We start from the raw sequence: 19,034 nt of genomic DNA, 5'->3' as shown, positions 1-19,034 counted from the left end.
AACGCCTTTAGAAACTCCAATATACCCGATTTTTAAAAAATCATTATTTTTTTAATTTTTGTCATATCCATATTGGATCAGCCATTTTGAATTTTGAAAAAATAATTTCAAATTCATAATCCGCGGCCCAAGAAACCCCTACGTACCAAGTTTCATAAAAAACCATTAATTTTTTAAAAAATGTCCGCCGTCTTGGATCCGCCATTTTGAATTTAGAAAATCTACCTTCAGATTCGTAATCAGCGACCCCAAAAACTTCTAAGTAACAAGTTTCATGCAAATCCATCAACTTTTAAAAAATTTCTAAAAATTCACAAATTTTCGAAAAATTTGTTCGCCATATTGGATCCGCCATTTTGAATTTTAAAAATCTAACTTCAGATTCGTAATCAGCGACCCCAAATTACCCTAGATACCAAGTTTTATGTAAATCCATCAATTTAAAAAAAATTTCGTATACCTCCAAAGATTCGCCATTTTTTTTAAGGTTAGAAAAAAATCCTGACGTAATGGAGCAAAACGGACATCAGATTCGTGTTCAGCGGCTCAAAATACATAGGGGTAGGATACTCTGATCCTCGAACCCCGACACTTTTTTTTTGTGGGGCTGTGTAATGGTGTCCAACAACTGATGTTATTAATTTATTAATTATTACACCAAGGACCAAAAACTTGGTTTCCTCCGTTAGGAGGAATGGGATCAGGGGGAGGGAAGGGAAAAGGAAAAATTCTAAAAAATCGCGTATCGACAGGTTATTATGCGGTCGACAATCCGTATCGACGCACAGTTTCTGGAAAGTCGAAATAAGACGCGTAAACAACATCTTAAAGTTATATACACGTTATTGCGAATAGTATTATCACAGCCCCGGTGGTCGAGCTGGCTAAGACGCCCGTCACGGATTGTAGGGAGGTCCCAGGTTCGAATCCTGGCTGGGGTAATATTTTTCGCAATAAGAATTTTAATAGCTTGATACGGTCAACAAAAATCGCTATAGCCAGTGTAGGTCGATAAAACTTATGAAATTTAAGAATAATTTTCTTTGAAAACAATGAGACGTGCAACGATGGATATTGAATGAAAACTTTTGTTTTTCCACAACAGCTAGTAGTAGATCGGGTTCCCCGTCGTCCAGATTAAGCTACGCCACGTATAATCGCGAAGGCGAATCGCTGATAGGCAGACCAAGGCGATTATCCGGACACGCCATTGGCAGCACAAGCAACAGTCGCGAGCCCAGTCCACAGAGATTCGGCATGGACAGGAGTTTCGCGAGCAAACTGAGGTAAGTGCAACAATTCCGTTTACTGCAAATGTGCTGTAAACGTGTAATAATAATACGAATTACTTGAATCGATAGAGGGAGAAATCTGCACATGTCGCCGACAGACAGCACTAGGCCGCCAGTTATGGCGCAGAAGATGCTGCAGAAGTCGCGCGAAGCAGAGTCCGCTTTGGCGGACGCTTTGACCTTTGATAGTATCGATAACTACACCAGAATACCGGGCAATAAAGGGGATCATAGCGACGATAGCGAAAACAGCAGCATATGTTCCGAAAGAAGCATAGACAGTTTTAGACGAGCTAGTGATGTAAGTGCAAGTTTTATTAGTAAATCGGAGAAGTAAGAAAGTGGCGCACTCTCGTTGGCTTCAGCATTGAATTTTTGTTGCTTCGATCAAAAAGTAGACATATGTCACAGAGTCGAAGTTACGTAATTGTTTAGCGTTAAATTAATTTTTGTAAGCTAGCACACACCCGCGCCCGCGCGTTTACAAGAAAGAAATTGACCAACATTTTCACACATATGTATATTATCTCATGTGTCATATTAATATTACAAATTTACACACGTTTTGATATGATGACAGATCTACCGCTTTTTATAATTGATTAGTTAACGCCTATACACGATACTTGGATTTTATTTTAATATGAATAGCACGCAAAAATTTATATTCAAATTTCATATGAATATTTCTGTTTTATTATTTAACAGAGAATTTCTTGTTAATATAAAATGAAATTATTTTACTATTTTATATTATTTAAACGAACCAAGTTTTTCTTAAATGAAGAAAACGAGAATACCGATATAATGCATAAAGCTTTTAGCACTGTATGACGATGTAGCTAATGCATGTCTGGTTTTCACTTTTTGTTTTGTTGCGGCGTATTTGTTTGGTTTGGACTAACGCGACACGCCGTTCTGTTCTCCACATCTCCATCGCCCATCTACCCATTAGTCGTTCTCATGGAGTGGCTCTCAACCGAGACTATACCGTGATCTATGGGATCAGTCTATCCCGAAGGTTTGTTAAATTCCTGTCTTTTCATTTCTGCACATTCAAGTAAAACTGACTTATATAAATACCTTTAAATTAATCAGTACAGCTATTGTATGTCGTTGTTAGAAAAGGAGATCATTTATTTTGTGACCCTTTTTATGTTATTTTTTCACGTCAATGTTTCTTTAGAATATGATTATGTGTCAATGTAAAAATTTTAAAAGAAACGAGCAACAATTTTTTTCTCTCACTTTACAGGACATCAAAGAGATTATTGAAAACTGTGCTCACAAACACTGGGGCGACAGAAAGGAAGGCTTAGTGGGTTTACAACATTATTTGAGCAGCGGAAATACGTTGACAGCAACAGATTTGCGTAGAGTGACGGATATTTTTACGAAAATGTTTATGGATTCTCATACCAAGGTGTTCAGTTTGTTTTTGGACACGTTGAATGAATTAATAATTACTCATAACGAAGGTCTTGGCGACTGGCTGTATGTTTTGTGCGCGAGACTTCTTAATAAATTGGGTACCGATCTGTTGGGATCTATACAAACCAAAATTCACAAAACGCTTGACGTTGTGAGGTGAGCATTCATACGAGTTTTACACAATACTGTACCTTCTGTGTTATCAAGTTTATTGCAACTGTTAAATCTTCAACGTATTACACATGTGTAATGATTTGTCCAGAGACTGTTTTCCGGGCCAACAGCTCCTACCGGCTGTGATGAGGTATCTGACAGATCCAACACAAACACCAAATTCTCGCGTGAAAGTAGCAGCATTGACTTTTATCACGCAGATCGCTGAGACGGCAGAACCGTCCGCGCTAGGCAGTTCTGCAGCGACAGCACTTGCACGGCTGCTCGACTGGTCAAACGACGGCAAAAGCCACGACGTGAGGAGGCACGCGCAGAACGCTGTGATATCACTTTACAATCTTAATCCGCCTCAAGTTACTATGATACTCTCCGAGTTACCAAAATACTATCAAGTGCGTTGAATGAATTGACCATTTGTCTATCCGTCAGCGTTTCTTCCCTCATGCTCTCGCGCTGAATCATTGTTTCTCTTCCTTTAGGAAACAGCCTGGCCTCTGGTGCAGAACCACCTGAGGAAATCGTCCGCTTCTAGTAACCCGGCATCGCCCGGTACGCCGCCGCCCAGAGCGCAGAGCTCGCCCGCTCGAACGAAAGCGAAAAACGACATTAAAGTGGATGTGAAGACTGAAATCGATGGAGGAGACGAAAATCTGGAAGAAGTATACAAGTACGTTTCGCCATTCGCAATATTATATTTAGACTTAATAATTTCGAAACGTCTTCAACTTTTAAAGTTCTACTTACAGATCTCTGCGACGTACGACCGCCGAAATTCAAAATTACGGCTTCGAACGTTTGGAAAGAGCCACTACCAGCAAAGACAGCGGTATCAGCAATATGGCGGATGTCGAGGAAAGAATGGAAGGTCTTACATTATCCAATTCTGTAAGCTTGATGAGATAAATAAACACGACAGAAAACAACCGTAAAAACCCGCAGCTATCCTCATTATTGTTTTCAGGGACGATCCTCGTCGGTTTCCTCACCAACGCAACGGGGACGATCTGTTAGTAACATAACGGTGAACGGATCCGATACGATTGCCGGTGACTTGATTCTACCTCAAGAGAACAACGGTTATAAAACGCATGGTACATACTTAATTTTGCTATTAATTCAGCAAGATCTGCGTATAACAAAATCGAAATGTCTCATGATATATTTCGTACTCAGGTTCATCGCCAGATTTGATAAACAGACCAGAAATTGTGGACAATACAGTTAAAGCTCTGCAATCTAAAGTTGGACAAACTGCGGACAAAGTAACGGCATTGCAAGAATTTCAACTGTATGTCCGCGAGGGCGATCCGTCATACATTAAACGAAATTTCAAGTATGTCACGCTGTAATTCGCGCGTATCTCACGCGGCGACTTAATCCTGGCGATGTTAACAATTGTCTAATATTTTAGGAAAGTGCTCAAAGTTCTCTTAGACAGCTTATCCAATGACGAGAAGGTGATACAAGTAGAAGTGCTGCAAACGCTAATTGATATGCTTAAATGCCCCGACCTGGTAGAAAGCTTTTCGTCTTACAATGAATTATTAATACTGAAAGTGATCTATGCCTACAAATCGGATGATCAAAAAGTCGAATCTTCCAGCAGCAGCGGCGGTAGGTCTCCAGTGAGTATCGATCGCGTTTTACTTTTTAACTAACAGGAATTAAAAGTGCTATCATTATATCTATGGCGCCGTTCATAACAGGTCCATTGGAACGCGGAGAAGTGCGCGGCGACAATGGCCATGGTTTTGAAGCCGGAACAAATTATCCATTTGGTCTCCACTATAATCGCTACAGAACCGTATCCGATGAATATGGGCGCGATAAAAATGTTGCACAAGGTGGTGGAGCATTGGGGTCGGGACGCTATAGAACCTCATCTTAGCAAGGTTATGCCTGGCCTTATAAAGGTAAACCAACGATATATTATCGAAATTATCCTCCTGAATATTTCAAAAGCCGTCGCTCTTCGTTTATTGAAACGTTCTTAACGAAAGAAGGTTTTTCCAGTATAATTACTGAGTAAACTTCTGCAAAACTTGTACTTCACGTCTATATTAATTTTTTTTGTGATATATATTAATTTTATTTCTCTTCACAGGCTTACGACGACACCGAGAGCGCGGTTCGCAAGAGCGCGGTCTTCTGCATGGTGGCGATCCACGTCGCTGTCGGCGAGGAGGTGCTGAAGCCACATCTGAACTCGCTGTACTCCAGCAAGCTGAAGCTGCTAAACATTTACGTACAGCGAGCACAGCAACAGGCTAATAGTCAGCCTGCGAGTCCGCGATGTAACAAGAATTAATAAAAAAAAACTAACATCCAATACCACGACTCTCAGGGTCGCGATACTTAAGAGATTCGCCCGCTTCAGCGCGCGGCATGAGCGAATGCTTGTTAGCTTCCTCAGTAAGTCCGATCCGTCATGATTGTCGACGTGTCGACGGTTTTAACAATATGACTCGGAAGTTTTGATACGACAGAGACTGATGTGTGCATGCATATGTATGCGCGCGCGTGTGTGTGTGTATGTGTGTACGTGTGTGTGTGTGCGTCACTTCGCGACGGCGTGCGAGTCGCTGTTCTGAGACGATGGTGATGTGTGCGGAATCAGCGCGACGGTAATCGTTCTGACGTTACGTTTGTCGAATTTGTTTATAGAATATTAAGGACGTTTTATACGTGTAGGTTGATTCTCATTAAGAGAGTGAAGCTTGCAAAAGGAATTCGTAACACACGGTTCAACGATTCCTTTCATTCTTTACGAGCATGAAACGGTTGTGTTGCTGTACGATTGATCGTACAAGTGCGCGTTCAAGCGAGCGTCATAACTTCGGTCAGTAGATACGTCCTTGAATATTGCTCCGTGATACGCTCGCTCGAGGTATACTCTGGAAAGATTGTTCGCGAAATTATACAATATTATATATTCACTTTGCCAAGTGCATGGCTTCTCGATTCAATTTTGCTAATCGCCTTTTTTAATTTTCTTACAACGATACTGTACATACGATGATAATAATTTATGCGAGCTGCGCCGTGTGTGTTTTATGGTGAGGAGCTTCAGTATTCAGAAAGTACAGTATTTCTGTTGATATGGCCACGGCCGAGCTTTTATTTCCCTTTTCGCAAGCAGCGGGATTGAAAAGCACCTTTTCTTTCCCGGAGACTCCGAACCTCTTCCAGCCAGCCATGAGAAACTGATAATTCAACGAGACAAATGATAAACTGAGGAAACGCGATGCAGCATCACTGTCTACGGACAATGAGTTAAATATTTCTCGTAGCGCGCAATCGAACACTAATCACGCGGATTAATCAACATATGTTAAATATATCGTATGCTTGTTTACTTTTAGTGCCGAATCTACGTTCAGCGTCGAGCGTAATCGCATGTCCGACAATACGTCGTGACGCACCTCACAGCAACGACACGTGATAAAGGAAAAGTGGAAAGTGTATAATTTATTCGTTTGAAATCTACGTGCTAGTCAGATTCCCAAGGACGCACAATGACGTAAAAGACACAAACGGGGTAGTCGAGTCTTTTTTGATGAACCATGCATATAGACACAGAAATAATGCATATATATATACATATATATATACATGTATATATATAAAAGAATGAGAGAGAGCGAGAGAAAAGCACGATTTTAGTGTGAGAGAATGAGAGATTTGCGTGGCTGAGAGATTAGCGCGTGTCTACGAAGCAAGCATAAAGTAGCAGTGATTAGTAAATTGATCTGCTCGAAATTAACGTTAACACTTAAACTATTCATCACGTTGCCAATAATTAAACGAACACTAAATCAAACGCTAACGTAACGAGTTTAGTAACACTTTGTGCCATTGTCGTTTCTGTTTACTGTATAAGAAAAAAAATTATATATTATATATTCTTCGTCGTAGATCACCCCTTTTGTCCTTTTCTTACTACATACATTTAGTCACGATACATAAGGATAATAAAATCTAATTTTATTATAAATTTATCACGGCGAATCATTACGAGATGTCGATAAAATATATATATTTTTTTTTCTTTGGAAACGTTGGACGTGAATGTGAATATACCGGACGTAAACAGGTAGGGAGAAACGTGAGTCATTTATGGTAAAATGCGAATGTCTGATAATACCTCGATAATTCAGCGTGATGACGCGATAATTTACGTCTACGAAATACAATACGGCCAAATAGTGCCAAAGAAAACGCAAAATACCCGGAATGAATAGAGCGAGGAGTAATTTGAAAGGGAAAACGCGAGACGGACTATTTCTTTTACTTGGTGCCTTCGGCGTCGACGCGACGGGATTTGATTGAAGATTGTCTTTCAGCATCACTTAGAAACAATTTCGCGTATAGCACGGTCGAGATTACAGAGGAGGGAGTTACGCGAGTGGTCTTTGACTGTTGCCGACGTCGTATAAATGAACACTGCTTCGCGATAAAGAAGAGAAGAAAAAAAAGGAAGGAGAGAAAGATCTTGTCGATTATTCTCGTAGCATAGAGAAATTCTAGATGGACTCGATATTTTTCCCATTCTGCGCTCCGAATAGGATCTCGAAAGTACATTTCACGAATAGATATTTATTCCACACGCGTGTATTACTCTGCGCTTGTGCGACACTTTGTTCAAAATGCTGAATTGTCAAATTATTGTCGAGAAGTAACGGTTTAATAATGGTGTTCGGTAGCTCTCGTAGGGAGAGACGAGACGGATCCTCGTTGCGCATTTAAATGATCGCTGTTCCGCGCGGCGTACCGATTGAAGGACTTTAATCGCGCCTTTAAATCGCGGCTGAATGCTCAAATGCGCCAATTGTGTAACGGGCCACCTGCAAAATTAAGTGTATCAAGTTTGAGGGACTCGCCGCAAGAATCGAGCAGGTCGTCTATTCGCAAAATCTGCTGCGAATATACACATATGTATACACGACGTGTAATTGTAATGTACATCCTGCGAAATCTCGTCTTCTTGCGCTGAACTCCAACTTTCCGAACACTTTGCGCGGCGATCCATTTGACCTCACACCGATTTAGGGCATGGCCTGTGTGACGTGTACCGGTTGTGTATATATATACATATACAATATATATATATATATATATAATATGTAGAACGTGTAATTATATTATTATACGTAATATATGATAATTGATATACGGATTAGGTAGCTCGTCGTCACTGCCTGCAGCGTTGGTCGTGCTGAGGATACGAGGCTCTCTGACACAGCCCAGGCTCTGCGTGGTGATCGTGTTTATCGATTCGCTTGTTCTGTTAAGTTTTACGAGCGTTATTATTATACTCGACTTGCGTTGTAACTGTAACTCGATGCGTGTGTGATATACATGAGGAATTGGGGGATGAACGAACGATCCTCGGCGAGCAGCCTCTCCTTCCCTTCTCCTCGCGCGAACGCGAGCCGGATCGTTCGGTCGCCCACGGAGGGCTGTAGGACGTAAGCCCCTTGCGTTATCATTTCAATGTTAACATCCACTGTCAACTGTCCCGCGCGCATAATGAATTTCTGTCGTGTCCGCCCCCTTCCCTCCACGTGTGCACCGCTACCGCGTTTCTTGCAATTTTTTTCCCCGCATCCGGCAGTCGCGATTTCATTCGTCCGCTTTGATCGGCGCGTTGATCATCTCCCCCGCGCGATTCGAAGGCTCGACTATCGGACAGGAATATTAATTCCACGTGCGCGCGCGCGCTTGCTTTTCTGAAACGCGAGAAGTCACCACGGACACCTTGGACGTGAGCTTCTTCGACGGCGGAGAAGGTTCAATTTGATTCCCCGTGAAAGTACGCGCGATTATTTAGGAGCGAAGCGGAGAGCGCTATTGTGCTAATTATTGCGTTGCCATGAAAATTTTACACGTTCAGTCGCGTATTAAGAAAAAATAAAAATAAAGAGCGCGGTGAGCCGCGTAGCCGACCCTCGTGATCTGTTCTTCATCGCGCGTATCGTTGTAGGACTTCCCGGAAGGCGCCGATCGACCGTGATCCCCGGCCGTTTCGGAACGTTTCGCAACAGCGAGAACGTACATTCGTCGTTGCATCTCTTCCCGCGCTCGTTTCCCTTCCCGCGTCAGGATGTACGCGCGCGATACCGAGGAACGTGAAGCCGGGTCCGAGCCAAGCGGGCGAGCGCGAACGAACGCGAATGTACGCGCACGAACGGCACTCCGGTTCGCGCCCGGTCCGCGAATCCGGCTCGATGAGCCTCGAGTAACAGAGACGAGAGGCCCGAGAGGAGGAATTAAAATAATGAGGAACAAAACGCGAAGAGAAGGAGCCCTAACTCGAGATTTTTTCACGCCGATAAATCTGAATAATAAGCCACCGTCGCGACGATATTACACTGTATTGTTATTGTAATTGCCAACTTGACATAATAAAGCATTGCTACGAGACGCCGGTCATTAATGCTCCCCGCATTTCGCGCGTATGCCGTCTCTCCTCCCTCCCTCCCCCTCTCTCTCGCTTCAGTATCAATGAAGATCACACTAAGTACATGGCTGAGCTTGGCAATTGCAATAGCGATTTCTGTCATTGTTCGCTCGCTCGATTCATTCGAGACCGATCAGGCTGCGGCGAAAATCTCCCGAGGAAATAAACGTTTGGTCCCAACCCGGCCTTTTTAATCAATCCCGCATTTTTTTATCGAGACTTTACGAAAAATTCTGCTCTGCTAATTGTAAGGGAAAAAGTCTTAATTCCAAAAAAAAAAGAAATTAAAAATTGAATTATGTTCGTGCTGTGACTTTTAAGATCATTTTCTAGATGTATTTTTCACGTAATAGTTTTATTTCCACTCGTATAAACATGTAAAATTAACGAAATCTATTAAATAGTCGCTTAATATGTTAATGTAAATAAATTTGCTAGTCGTGAAACTTTTTCATTTCTAGGGCTTACTTTCTTTGGAGGGTATAGTATTAGCGCATTGATCTTGTGCGATTGGTCTTGCATTCGTCGTTATTGCGTAATTGATAATAATTTCTGAGCGATTTCACCATCTATGAGGTCATAATCAATCTAGGACAAGCGCTTTGTATTACAAACGCTTTATTAAACTGTTCAATATAAACAATGGCATCCATGTACAGTGTAGTAAAAGCTCATGTAACGAAACGATGTATATCGATCTAAATATCATCACGTATACACGAGGAAAAGCGGCAGAACGAGGAGAAAACGAGGGAAATCTCTCTTTTGTTCCAAATTCATTTTTGCGACAATGGCACCTGGTACCATGTCGCGCCAGCTCTTCGGAGACTTGTACAATACGATCTTTGGTAATTATGCATAAGGGGCCTCCCCTCCGAGTTAATTAATTTTTTTAGCATGCTCTTGGGGGGGGGGGGGTCTTCCCGAGTAATTTCATATACATATATAAGAGTCTGACTCAAATTGTTTCGGAGATAAAACTTATCAAATACTTATTTTTTTATCCTTTTTAGCTTATATCTTCGAAACTATTGTAATTGAGTCCAACCCTTATATATATATATATAGTGTATATATACATATATATACATATACGTGTATACATATATATATGAAATTACTCGGGAAGACCCCCCAATAACATATTCAAAAAATTAATAAAATCGGAGGGGAGGCCCCTTTTATGCATAATTACCCGATCTTTAAATAAGAATTTGTTTCGCTGTAAAAAGGAATCATTTCGCAAAAAGATCTTCCGAGAGACAAATACCGGAAGGTTCCACGCTAAGGATAAATCGGATATTGAAGCTCGTCCATTTTTCGCCGGAAACAAGAAAAACAAGGGTCGAGAAAATGGTATCACATGTGATAAAAGTAGATTCGTTGATGGCCAGTTGCATCGAGCTTGGCTTCATCGGCTCTTCTCATCGAAACAATCAGATATATGTTATTCAAGTAGATTCATATTCTTGCAAAAATCAGACTATGAATACTGTCAATGAATATCAACTATAAATCCATAAGTTGCGATGAAACCAGTCCATCGGTCGGAGATGAAACGTATCCTGCAAAAGCGCCGGTGAACGGCACCGAGTCGCCAGCGCAAGCCGGAAATCATGGGAGGTACGTCTTTTATTGTAGCTTATCACATTCGTATATGGCATATTTAAACGTATAAAAATATATAGCTCGGCCCGCCGATCCTTCTGACGACCAGTGCCGTTCGTTACAGGTTTGTTCGACGGTTTCTCCTTCAAAAGTCTATTTAGACGGAACGCTCTTTCAAAATCGTTTAAGGCCATCTGATACACGCAACAAGTTATTGAATTACTATTCAATTAATTAAATTACAATGTAGTCATTTTTTTAATTACATGTCTTATCGTTGAAACGTGAGTGTCAAACGTGATTATGCCCATGTCGTTCTTTTTCCTTGAAATTTATCTGCACGGTATTGATGAATGGAATATGAATATTTTTCAAATCCCGCGAAGACTTGCAGTCACTGTTGCAAGTGTTACTTTTTCGAACAATGTTTCGCTCCGTCTAAATGATACTTAAAGATGCTAAATGAAACTAATACTTCTTGAATGATCTAAGTATCTACTCTAAGTAAACGGCGCTACACGTGAACAGATAATCCGCTTAGTAAACTCGATCACAGCGAGCTTGCGTAGCTCTGCTCCTTCAGAAGCAATCTGAACATTTGTGATTATTCATTTTGCTATATGTTCACTATTTGAAATTGCCTATGGTATGTTTGTAAGTGGTTTAATCTCTTCTCGAGGTCCGCCGTTGAAGTAAAAAGCTATGGCAAAATCGAGCGACAGATTGGAAAAACGGAGAATCCTTTATCGCGATCGATTCTGCGATAATAAACCTACGCGACATCAGATCGGCAACATAATACTGTAACAATAACTCTCGCGTGCAATTGTCGAAAGGAAAATTGGAGGCACTATGTTCGAACGCTCTCGCGTTCTTCTCCGCGCGATATTATTACCTTTCTCTCTTTCTCTCTCGTAATTATATCTCGACGTGTCTTATCAGCTCTAATCCAGCCACGAGCGGAACATTGAAGATTGAAAATTTTTTCACTCGCCTTCGTCTTTATCGTGTACATTCACGATAATGGAAATGCATGTCACGCGTGAGCGTTTAGATCAATTTTGAATTGTTTAACAACAAGTGAGAATAAATGAAAGCAACGACATCGTATTCGAGTTGTAACGTCGAACTTTATTCACCGTTCCATACGTAAAGTTGTGCACTCTTTCGAACATTCCCGTCGATTGTTTCGCCAGATGCGATTCACGTCGAACGAATAAATCTGATTAATTATAATAATTATATCATCAGTATCAAAATGGCATTTTGCGTATCCAAATATATTTCTGGCGTGAAGTTATTTGAAAATCCGTCGCGTAAGAATCGAGACTAGTTGCGTGAGTAGTGTCTAATGCTTCTCCTTCATTTTCTCGAGACAACTTAAAAACTCTCATACAAAATTTGCCAATTATAATAAAAGAGCGAAAAGGAAAATAAGAGAAAGAAAGAGAGAGAGAGAGAGCGAGCTTCTTAAACATTGCATATGGTTTTCGGATTGAGCGGCTCGGTCGCTGGTGATTTCGTGTTCTGCTGAGCCCTCCTCGCGGCTTGCCGTATTCTGTCCTTCTTCTTCGCTCCCAGGGCCAGGAAATTATTATGAAAGTACTCCTCGATCTCCGACAGCTTCTTCCCGTGCGTCTCCGGCAGCATTAGCCACACGAAAATAGCCGCTCCCACGGAGACGCCGGCGAAGAACCACTGCACCGCGTATGAACCTTGAAACAGAAGAAAGCGCCTTAGTTTTAGGGCCTTAATTTTGAGATACGGAAGTCGCGAGCCTTAATTTTTGTCCTCGAAAAATGAGCAAGAGCATCGAGATTCGATTTTAGATATAATAAAAGGAAAGTTGAATGAAAAATGTTAAGTAACACGAAACTAATTAGAACACGAAAGAGACGGGCAAGATATGATGACATTAATTATACGTGTGAGATGTAAATATTCCGAGTGTCGTACCTCCTAGGAAAGTCTGCAAGCTTCTGTAGCTCTGCAACGCGGCAAACATTAGCAGGTTCGCTATGGAATAACTGACGGAATGGGCGAACCCGCGGATCTCGGTCGGGAACAATTCCGCCGTCATGGTCCACGGAATGGTCAGCATCCCGATCATCGACGTGCATACGTAGAGTAACAGACAAGCCACCGGTACCTGCGAACGTTACGTCACAGTTTCCACACGTGTCTTAATTGTACTCAATCATCCGCAAAAGAATTAACTTTCATAAAACCACAAGGAGGGGTGATCCCCGGAACTTACCCAATACCCGCTGCGATCGCCGTTCTTGATGTTCAAGGTGTAGTAACCGGAGACAATCATGCACAGAGCCATCCCGAAAGACGATATTATGCACAATATTCGTCTCTTGTACCGCCTCAGTAGCCACGTGTTCACCATGGAGCACAGGAAGCGCGTGACGCCCACCAAAATCGACGCTATGTATTCATTCACGCCCGAGCCCACTTCCTGAAAATAGTAGTAGGTTCGATATCCGGTCTTACTGCGTCGAGATTGCCAATTTATGCAAATCGATCATCGACAAATAAAATTAAATATCACTACATACATATATATATAAATCTTGATAGAATCCAATGTACAAAATACGAGAAAGCATAAGATGCTTAAAACTGTATATAGTGTATACAGATATTGTTTAATTACTTGAAACCAAGTCACTGCGTAGAATAGCGTGATGTAAATTCCGGAGAACTGTTGAAACGAGAAGAGCAGGAAGAGTATCGCCATGGGTTTCCATCCGGTCGGTTTGAGGAATCCCCGCCATTTGCTGGACGCAGTGCCGTGTTTGCTTCGCCGTTGTTCGCTCAGTTTAATTTCGTTCTCCTTCATAATAGTGATAAATTGCACCTCGGCCACCGATGTCTTGCTCTCCGATACCTCGTTCTTGTAAAGCCTGCGGGCAGCATCAGAGTCGTCAATTATTCACGTGTATTTTAAGAATAAGAAGATCGAAAAGATCGCAGAGTCTTGTTGTTAGTAGAAAGCCCTAGAAATTCATCTCGATGAGCATTTACGTTAACCATCTCGTCGGTTGTTCTCAAACGAGAGGCGAGAGCATTAGTACTCGTTAGTTTTATACTATTTCAAGTCTGTAAGAATTTTGTCAGTTTTAATAACCAGGTTGGACTTACCATTCCAGGGACTTCTTGGCGTCGTCGATGCGGCCCTTCGAGACGAGCCAAACGGGCGACTCGGGCACGAATAGCTGCACCAATATGATGGGCACGATCGAGTAGATGATGCTGAGCCAGGCGACGATGTCCCAGTGCAGGTAAGCACCCTTCACATAACACAGCACCATGCCGAACGACGCCAGCGTCGGCCCGAATGAGATCAAGGAGCCGCGCAGTTCCGGCCTGGCCACCTCGGTGATGTAGACGATTGCTGGCGAGGTCGCCAGGGCGGTCGCCAGTCCGGTTAACAAACGACCGACCAGCAACATCGGTATATTTGTCGAGCAGGCGATGAGGATCCAGCCGATCACGGAGGGAATCGCGCCGATCTGCAGGGTTTTCAATCGGCCAAACGTCTCCATCAGGAAGCCCCCTAATACGGCACCAACCGGCGCGCTCACGACCGCCAGGCTGGCTGAGAATCACATCGATCTCATTTATTTTACGCCCTCGGTCCTTAATTCACGCGTATCTTTTCGTTTTATACTTTGTACACCTCGCTTTATTAACGTTCCGGCGCACTTTTACAGTAAGGAGGACTCCCGGATAGAAAAAGAATTCTCTTTGACTTTCGGAGCTATATGCTTTCCCCTATCCATTTCCGTTTTAAAAATCTCGAGGGTTCAAAAAGAATTCGTTCTTACGTTACAAATCCCGGACTCTTTTTTCGGTTACAAAAGAGATACTTTCTCCGGCTAATCGTAGACAGCCATTTTTAATTCTTTGCACACGACTCGACAAAGTATTACGAATAAGAGACATCTCGATTGGGATTGTGGACTACGATCGTCTGCATTCGAGACTGAAAATGTATCTATTGTAGAAGAAAACAATCTTCCGTTGCCGCGAGAAGATTGCGATGCCGATGGGCACAGATTGATCTTGCGTAACGCGAATTTAATCAGAACACGATGATCGATCAGGCAACTGGCATCAGGCATCTCGTGCAACAGACACGCACGGCGACGTGCACGTATGGTTTTCTCCTGATAATTACAACTTTTACGTAATACTCTCGACACTTCGATAGGGAAGGCAGCTAACTGTTAATGATATCAATAATGACTGCGTATTTACAATACTCATCCATTTTACGATAAACATATCGTAATGTTTACATAGTAGCTTATCTCGCGTCGTCATTGTTCCACGTATTTAATATGTGCATTATTCACGGAAGGAGCTCAAGCGGTTATCGTAATGCGAGTCGGTTAGGGCAGAAAGGGTACCTGTGACAAAGTCAAACCCACACAGCAAAAAATGTCTAGGAGATATCTAAATATTACAATATCTGATACAAAAACCTATTCGGATGTCACTTGGTTATCTGTGAGACGTCTTCCAGATTCTAAAGTCATGACTTTGTCATCTGTGATATCCCAGATAGCTCACATAGTTCCATGAATATTCTTCTGGGGTGCAAATATTCTTAATTTCGGAATATTCCAATCAATTATTCTGTAAATATATATAGATTATTACAATTAGAAATCGTATATTCATAACAAGGAAGAACGTTTTTGGAATTTTCGTCGAGAATGTCTTTGGAATATGCATTCGGAATAATCTTTTTTTCATTTTTTTTAATCATACCATTTCTTTTTTAATAGATAAGCCTAAAACTTATTTTGAGGACAAGTCAAATAATAAACAATTATTTAAGAACGAAACAAATAATAAAAATATAAGCAATATTTTTTTTAAAGAGATATCAGAAGTGTGATATCCTTAAAATATTTAGGATATATCGTTTACGAGTTTTCTCGAATATGATCGGCGAAATGATATCTGATATATCTTGCTGTGTGGGAATACTTGAGGAAAACAAAAACTATTTTATAAGCGTATGAATTTTCAATTGGTTTTACGCTATTTTGAAGAGAGGGCTCGTTAAAATAAGTTTTCGTTCGAAAATTTCTTTCTAATACTTTAGTTTTATGCTGGAGCAGAGATCCATTGTTAAATTCAATTTGGGCCAAAATGACTCGTTTCTGTTCTCATTGGTTCAATCGATATTGCGCGCGTAATCTCCTTGACGGAATAATGCCGTGCGCTCCTCTGTTATCGCGTGACCTCGTACGCATATACATATTTGTGAAATCTCACCTATCCAGGAAGTTTGCTCCTTCGTGGCATGCAACTCCGCGCCTTCTTTCTCAAGATGAGGAATGAGAGTTGCTGAATATGCCATGGTAAAGCCTACCGCTATGTGGAAAGACGCCGCAACGATGCAGGCAACGATCTGCGAAGGTTCAAAAGCGATGTGTACAACTTCCACGAACATTTCGCCTTGGCTCGCTACTTTTCTACTCCGTGTCTAATTGTAAGCTCCGCGAAACACGCGAGAAAATGCTTCATTTTATTATCAACACTGGCTCGGATCCGAAGGTGAGCGTTAACCACATTTTACCGCTACTTAATCGCTCAGTGAGTGGTTGTAGTACCGAATGCATCTATTAACACGCACTGTTTTGCTGATTATCGGAAAATATGATTTTATAAGATTGACTATGTATATACAGGGTGTCGTGTAATACTCGCCTCACCATTTATTTACAGATAGAACGGGTTAGACTGAGTTGAAAAGTCCTCCACCATTTTGCAATTGTCGCAATGGTTAATGAGTTATTAATTAAAAATCGCCGCCTTAGCCCGGTCCACTGTTCAATTCAAGCGCACGGCGAGATGCGGCCGTCCCGCGATCGGCGTTGCTAGGCGCTCGGGGAGTTGTTCATGACATACGACTACGTATAATAAGCAACTCCTCGCGCGCTAGGCCGGGCTAAGGCAGTGATTTTTAATAATTAATAACTCGTTAACTATTGCGAAAGTTGCAAAATGGTACAGGACCTTTCGACTCTAGCCCGTTCTATTCGTAAATCAGAGGTGAGGCGGGTATTACAAAACACCCTGCAAATATATTACATACGATTGAAACTACCTAGATTCGAAATGTTCGAATAGCTCACGTTCGAACGACAGAAGTTCAAATTCAACTCGAATCTCACCCGGCTCGATTCGATTAGTATTCGAACCTAGGGTGCGTTCGGGAGCTCGTTATCACCGCTACTTAGCGCTGAGAGCGTCGCCCTATATTTCTTCGGCGCATAATGGGGGCAATGAAGATAGAATGACGCTTTCAGCGTTAAGTAGCGCTGATGGTGAGCTCCCGAATGCAGCCCTAGTTCGCGCATCTTTAATCAGAGGGACACGGCCTTCGGAAAGCATTTCCGCGTAGGAAACGTGCCGCCGCCCTAAAGTGAAGAACAATAATTATCCCTCGTGAGATAATTGGTACCTCTCGGATGGCATTCCTAAGGTTCGTCGGCTCGACGAAACCCTTGTTGAGGCTCCGACTCGATACAATCGCATCTTTAAAGCACTCTCGCTCGTTCTCCTCGATGTTCTTCGACGCCTCCCGCTCCACGCTGAAACGCACAACGGGACATCGTCAATCGATCGTCAAGCAAATCGGGAACTAACGTCGTATCGGCACGAGTCTCTTTTTACCTCACCGAGTTGCAATTTACGGCGACCGTTTCTCAGTGCACATACGTGCACTTGACGTCTCTACGTGCCATTTAAGTGACGACACAACGTGTATCGCCTTTCGCCTGCGTTCGTTTAAACCGCGTGGTTCATAAATATTTATCACGGCGATCCCCGCCGTGTGTTTTGATTTCTCGCGAGTCTCGCATGTCAGAACGCATATTCGACAGCAGTGCGCGAGCCTTAAATTAAATTTCGACTAATGTAAGCAGGTCGTATTATATCCAGTGCGGTAAATGGACACTCGAACTTTTCTTATGGCAGTAGAGCGAACGCGATGACTTAATTTCTTGCGGACAAACGTTACAATATTTATACACGATAATGCTGTACATTTAAAGTAAAGTTTAAAATTCGACCAATAAGATTGTTCTTCAAGTCGCCGGCAGTAGTTAACAACTTCAGTATTTTCTTGACCATACCTGGCATTTTTAATCATACAGAAAATTTGCCGCGAGGTTCAAACCCTGGCTGAGACAATCTTTTTCGCAATCAATTTTCTGTATATTATTAAAAATGCCAGATATGTCCAGAAAATGCTGAAGTTTCTAAAATTCAAGTTGAAATAATAAGCGCGTCATAGGTGAGACGCAATGGATCATTTTACGCAATGTGTTTTCGATTTTGGCCAATACTTTTCTCCGTTCGACTTGCTGTTTGACATATTTCTTTATCGCTTCTAAACAGTTCGGTAAAAACTTGGGCCGCCACGAAAATTGCAACAAGCCAGCGCTATATTTATGGCGCTATTTCGAAGCTTGACGCACGAAAAAGTCACGTAACTTTCAGAAGCAGCACAGCGATTAGATTAAGTATAAAGACGTGTTTATCGGATTCTGCTTTTCTCTCGTAGACCTTTCCCAAGCTTCGAACCTGGCACCTGTTACAGATTACGAAAACTGGTTTCTCCGGGGAGGATGGGTCCAACGGTATTGTCCATCGTAACATCTTCGAATTTCTAGCTGCAGCTTCCGAATACGAGCTATCGTATTCTTGTAATACTTGTCTGCAGTGAAATTCGTTTAATCGCAGGAATAACATTAATGATCTACCATCCTCGTAATATAAAAAAAGAATGTCAGGAAGAAAATTGACGTAAGCTATAATATGCGGGCAGAACAAAACCATGTTTGTCAAATGAACCATACAGCGCCCGTGCCTAAAGGTCTGTGTCCACGATGCTAGAACTTGGTACAAGTTCTAGCTCCGAGAAACGTGTGGCCAATCAACGTGCAGCTTTTATGGAATAGCTGCAAGTTGATTGGCCACATGTTTCTCGAAACTAGAACTTGGACCAAGTTCTAGCATCGTGGACACAGGCCTTAAAA

At 42.0% G+C, this 19,034-nt stretch overlaps 2 protein-coding genes across 9 annotated transcripts in view; one reads left to right on the top strand and one right to left on the bottom strand.

Moving 5' to 3' along the window:
* Positions 1–9,537, top strand: part of LOC105558415 (CLIP-associating protein 1-A) — a 57,125-nt gene extending 47,588 nt beyond the window's left edge. For 6 of the 7 annotated variants that reach the window (XM_012006078.1, XM_012006075.1, XM_012006079.1 and 3 more), the window contains 12 exons: positions 1,106–1,286; positions 1,362–1,593; positions 2,248–2,313; positions 2,548–2,879; positions 2,986–3,289; positions 3,377–3,564; positions 3,644–3,782; positions 3,859–3,988; positions 4,071–4,230; positions 4,309–4,522; positions 4,604–4,810; positions 5,002–9,537. In XM_012006078.1, coding sequence (XP_011861468.1) covers positions 1,106–1,286; positions 1,362–1,593; positions 2,248–2,313; positions 2,548–2,879; positions 2,986–3,289; positions 3,377–3,564; positions 3,644–3,782; positions 3,859–3,988; positions 4,071–4,230; positions 4,309–4,522; positions 4,604–4,810; positions 5,002–5,205 — 2,357 coding nt within the window. In that variant the 3' untranslated portion in view covers positions 5,206–9,537. The remainder of the gene's footprint in view (positions 1–1,105; positions 1,287–1,361; positions 1,594–2,247; positions 2,314–2,547; positions 2,880–2,985; positions 3,290–3,376; positions 3,565–3,643; positions 3,783–3,858; positions 3,989–4,070; positions 4,231–4,308; positions 4,523–4,603; positions 4,811–5,001) is intronic. The other variant, XM_012006077.1, reaches the window with a different exon arrangement.
* A 158-nt stretch (positions 9,538–9,695) lies between these two features.
* Positions 9,696–19,034, bottom strand: part of LOC105558414 (facilitated trehalose transporter Tret1) — a 31,464-nt gene continuing 22,125 nt past the window's right edge. For both annotated transcript variants that reach the window (XM_012006073.1, XM_012006074.1), the window contains 7 exons: positions 17,456–17,585; positions 16,264–16,399; positions 14,116–14,572; positions 13,628–13,877; positions 13,223–13,429; positions 12,922–13,114; positions 9,696–12,680 (listed from right to left, as the gene is read on the bottom strand). In XM_012006073.1, the coding sequence (XP_011861463.1) occupies positions 12,436–12,680; positions 12,922–13,114; positions 13,223–13,429; positions 13,628–13,877; positions 14,116–14,572; positions 16,264–16,399; positions 17,456–17,585 (1,618 nt within the window). In that variant the 3' untranslated portion in view covers positions 9,696–12,435. The remainder of the gene's footprint in view (positions 12,681–12,921; positions 13,115–13,222; positions 13,430–13,627; positions 13,878–14,115; positions 14,573–16,263; positions 16,400–17,455; positions 17,586–19,034) is intronic.

Source organism: Vollenhovia emeryi, unplaced genomic scaffold, assembly GCF_000949405.1.
Source record: "Vollenhovia emeryi isolate VEMERY1.0 unplaced genomic scaffold, V.emery_V1.0 DF939346.1, whole genome shotgun sequence".
NCBI lineage: Eukaryota > Metazoa > Arthropoda > Insecta > Hymenoptera > Formicidae > Vollenhovia > Vollenhovia emeryi.
The sequence above is the reverse complement of the archived record's forward strand: the minus strand, read 5'-3'. Positions and strand labels throughout refer to the sequence as shown.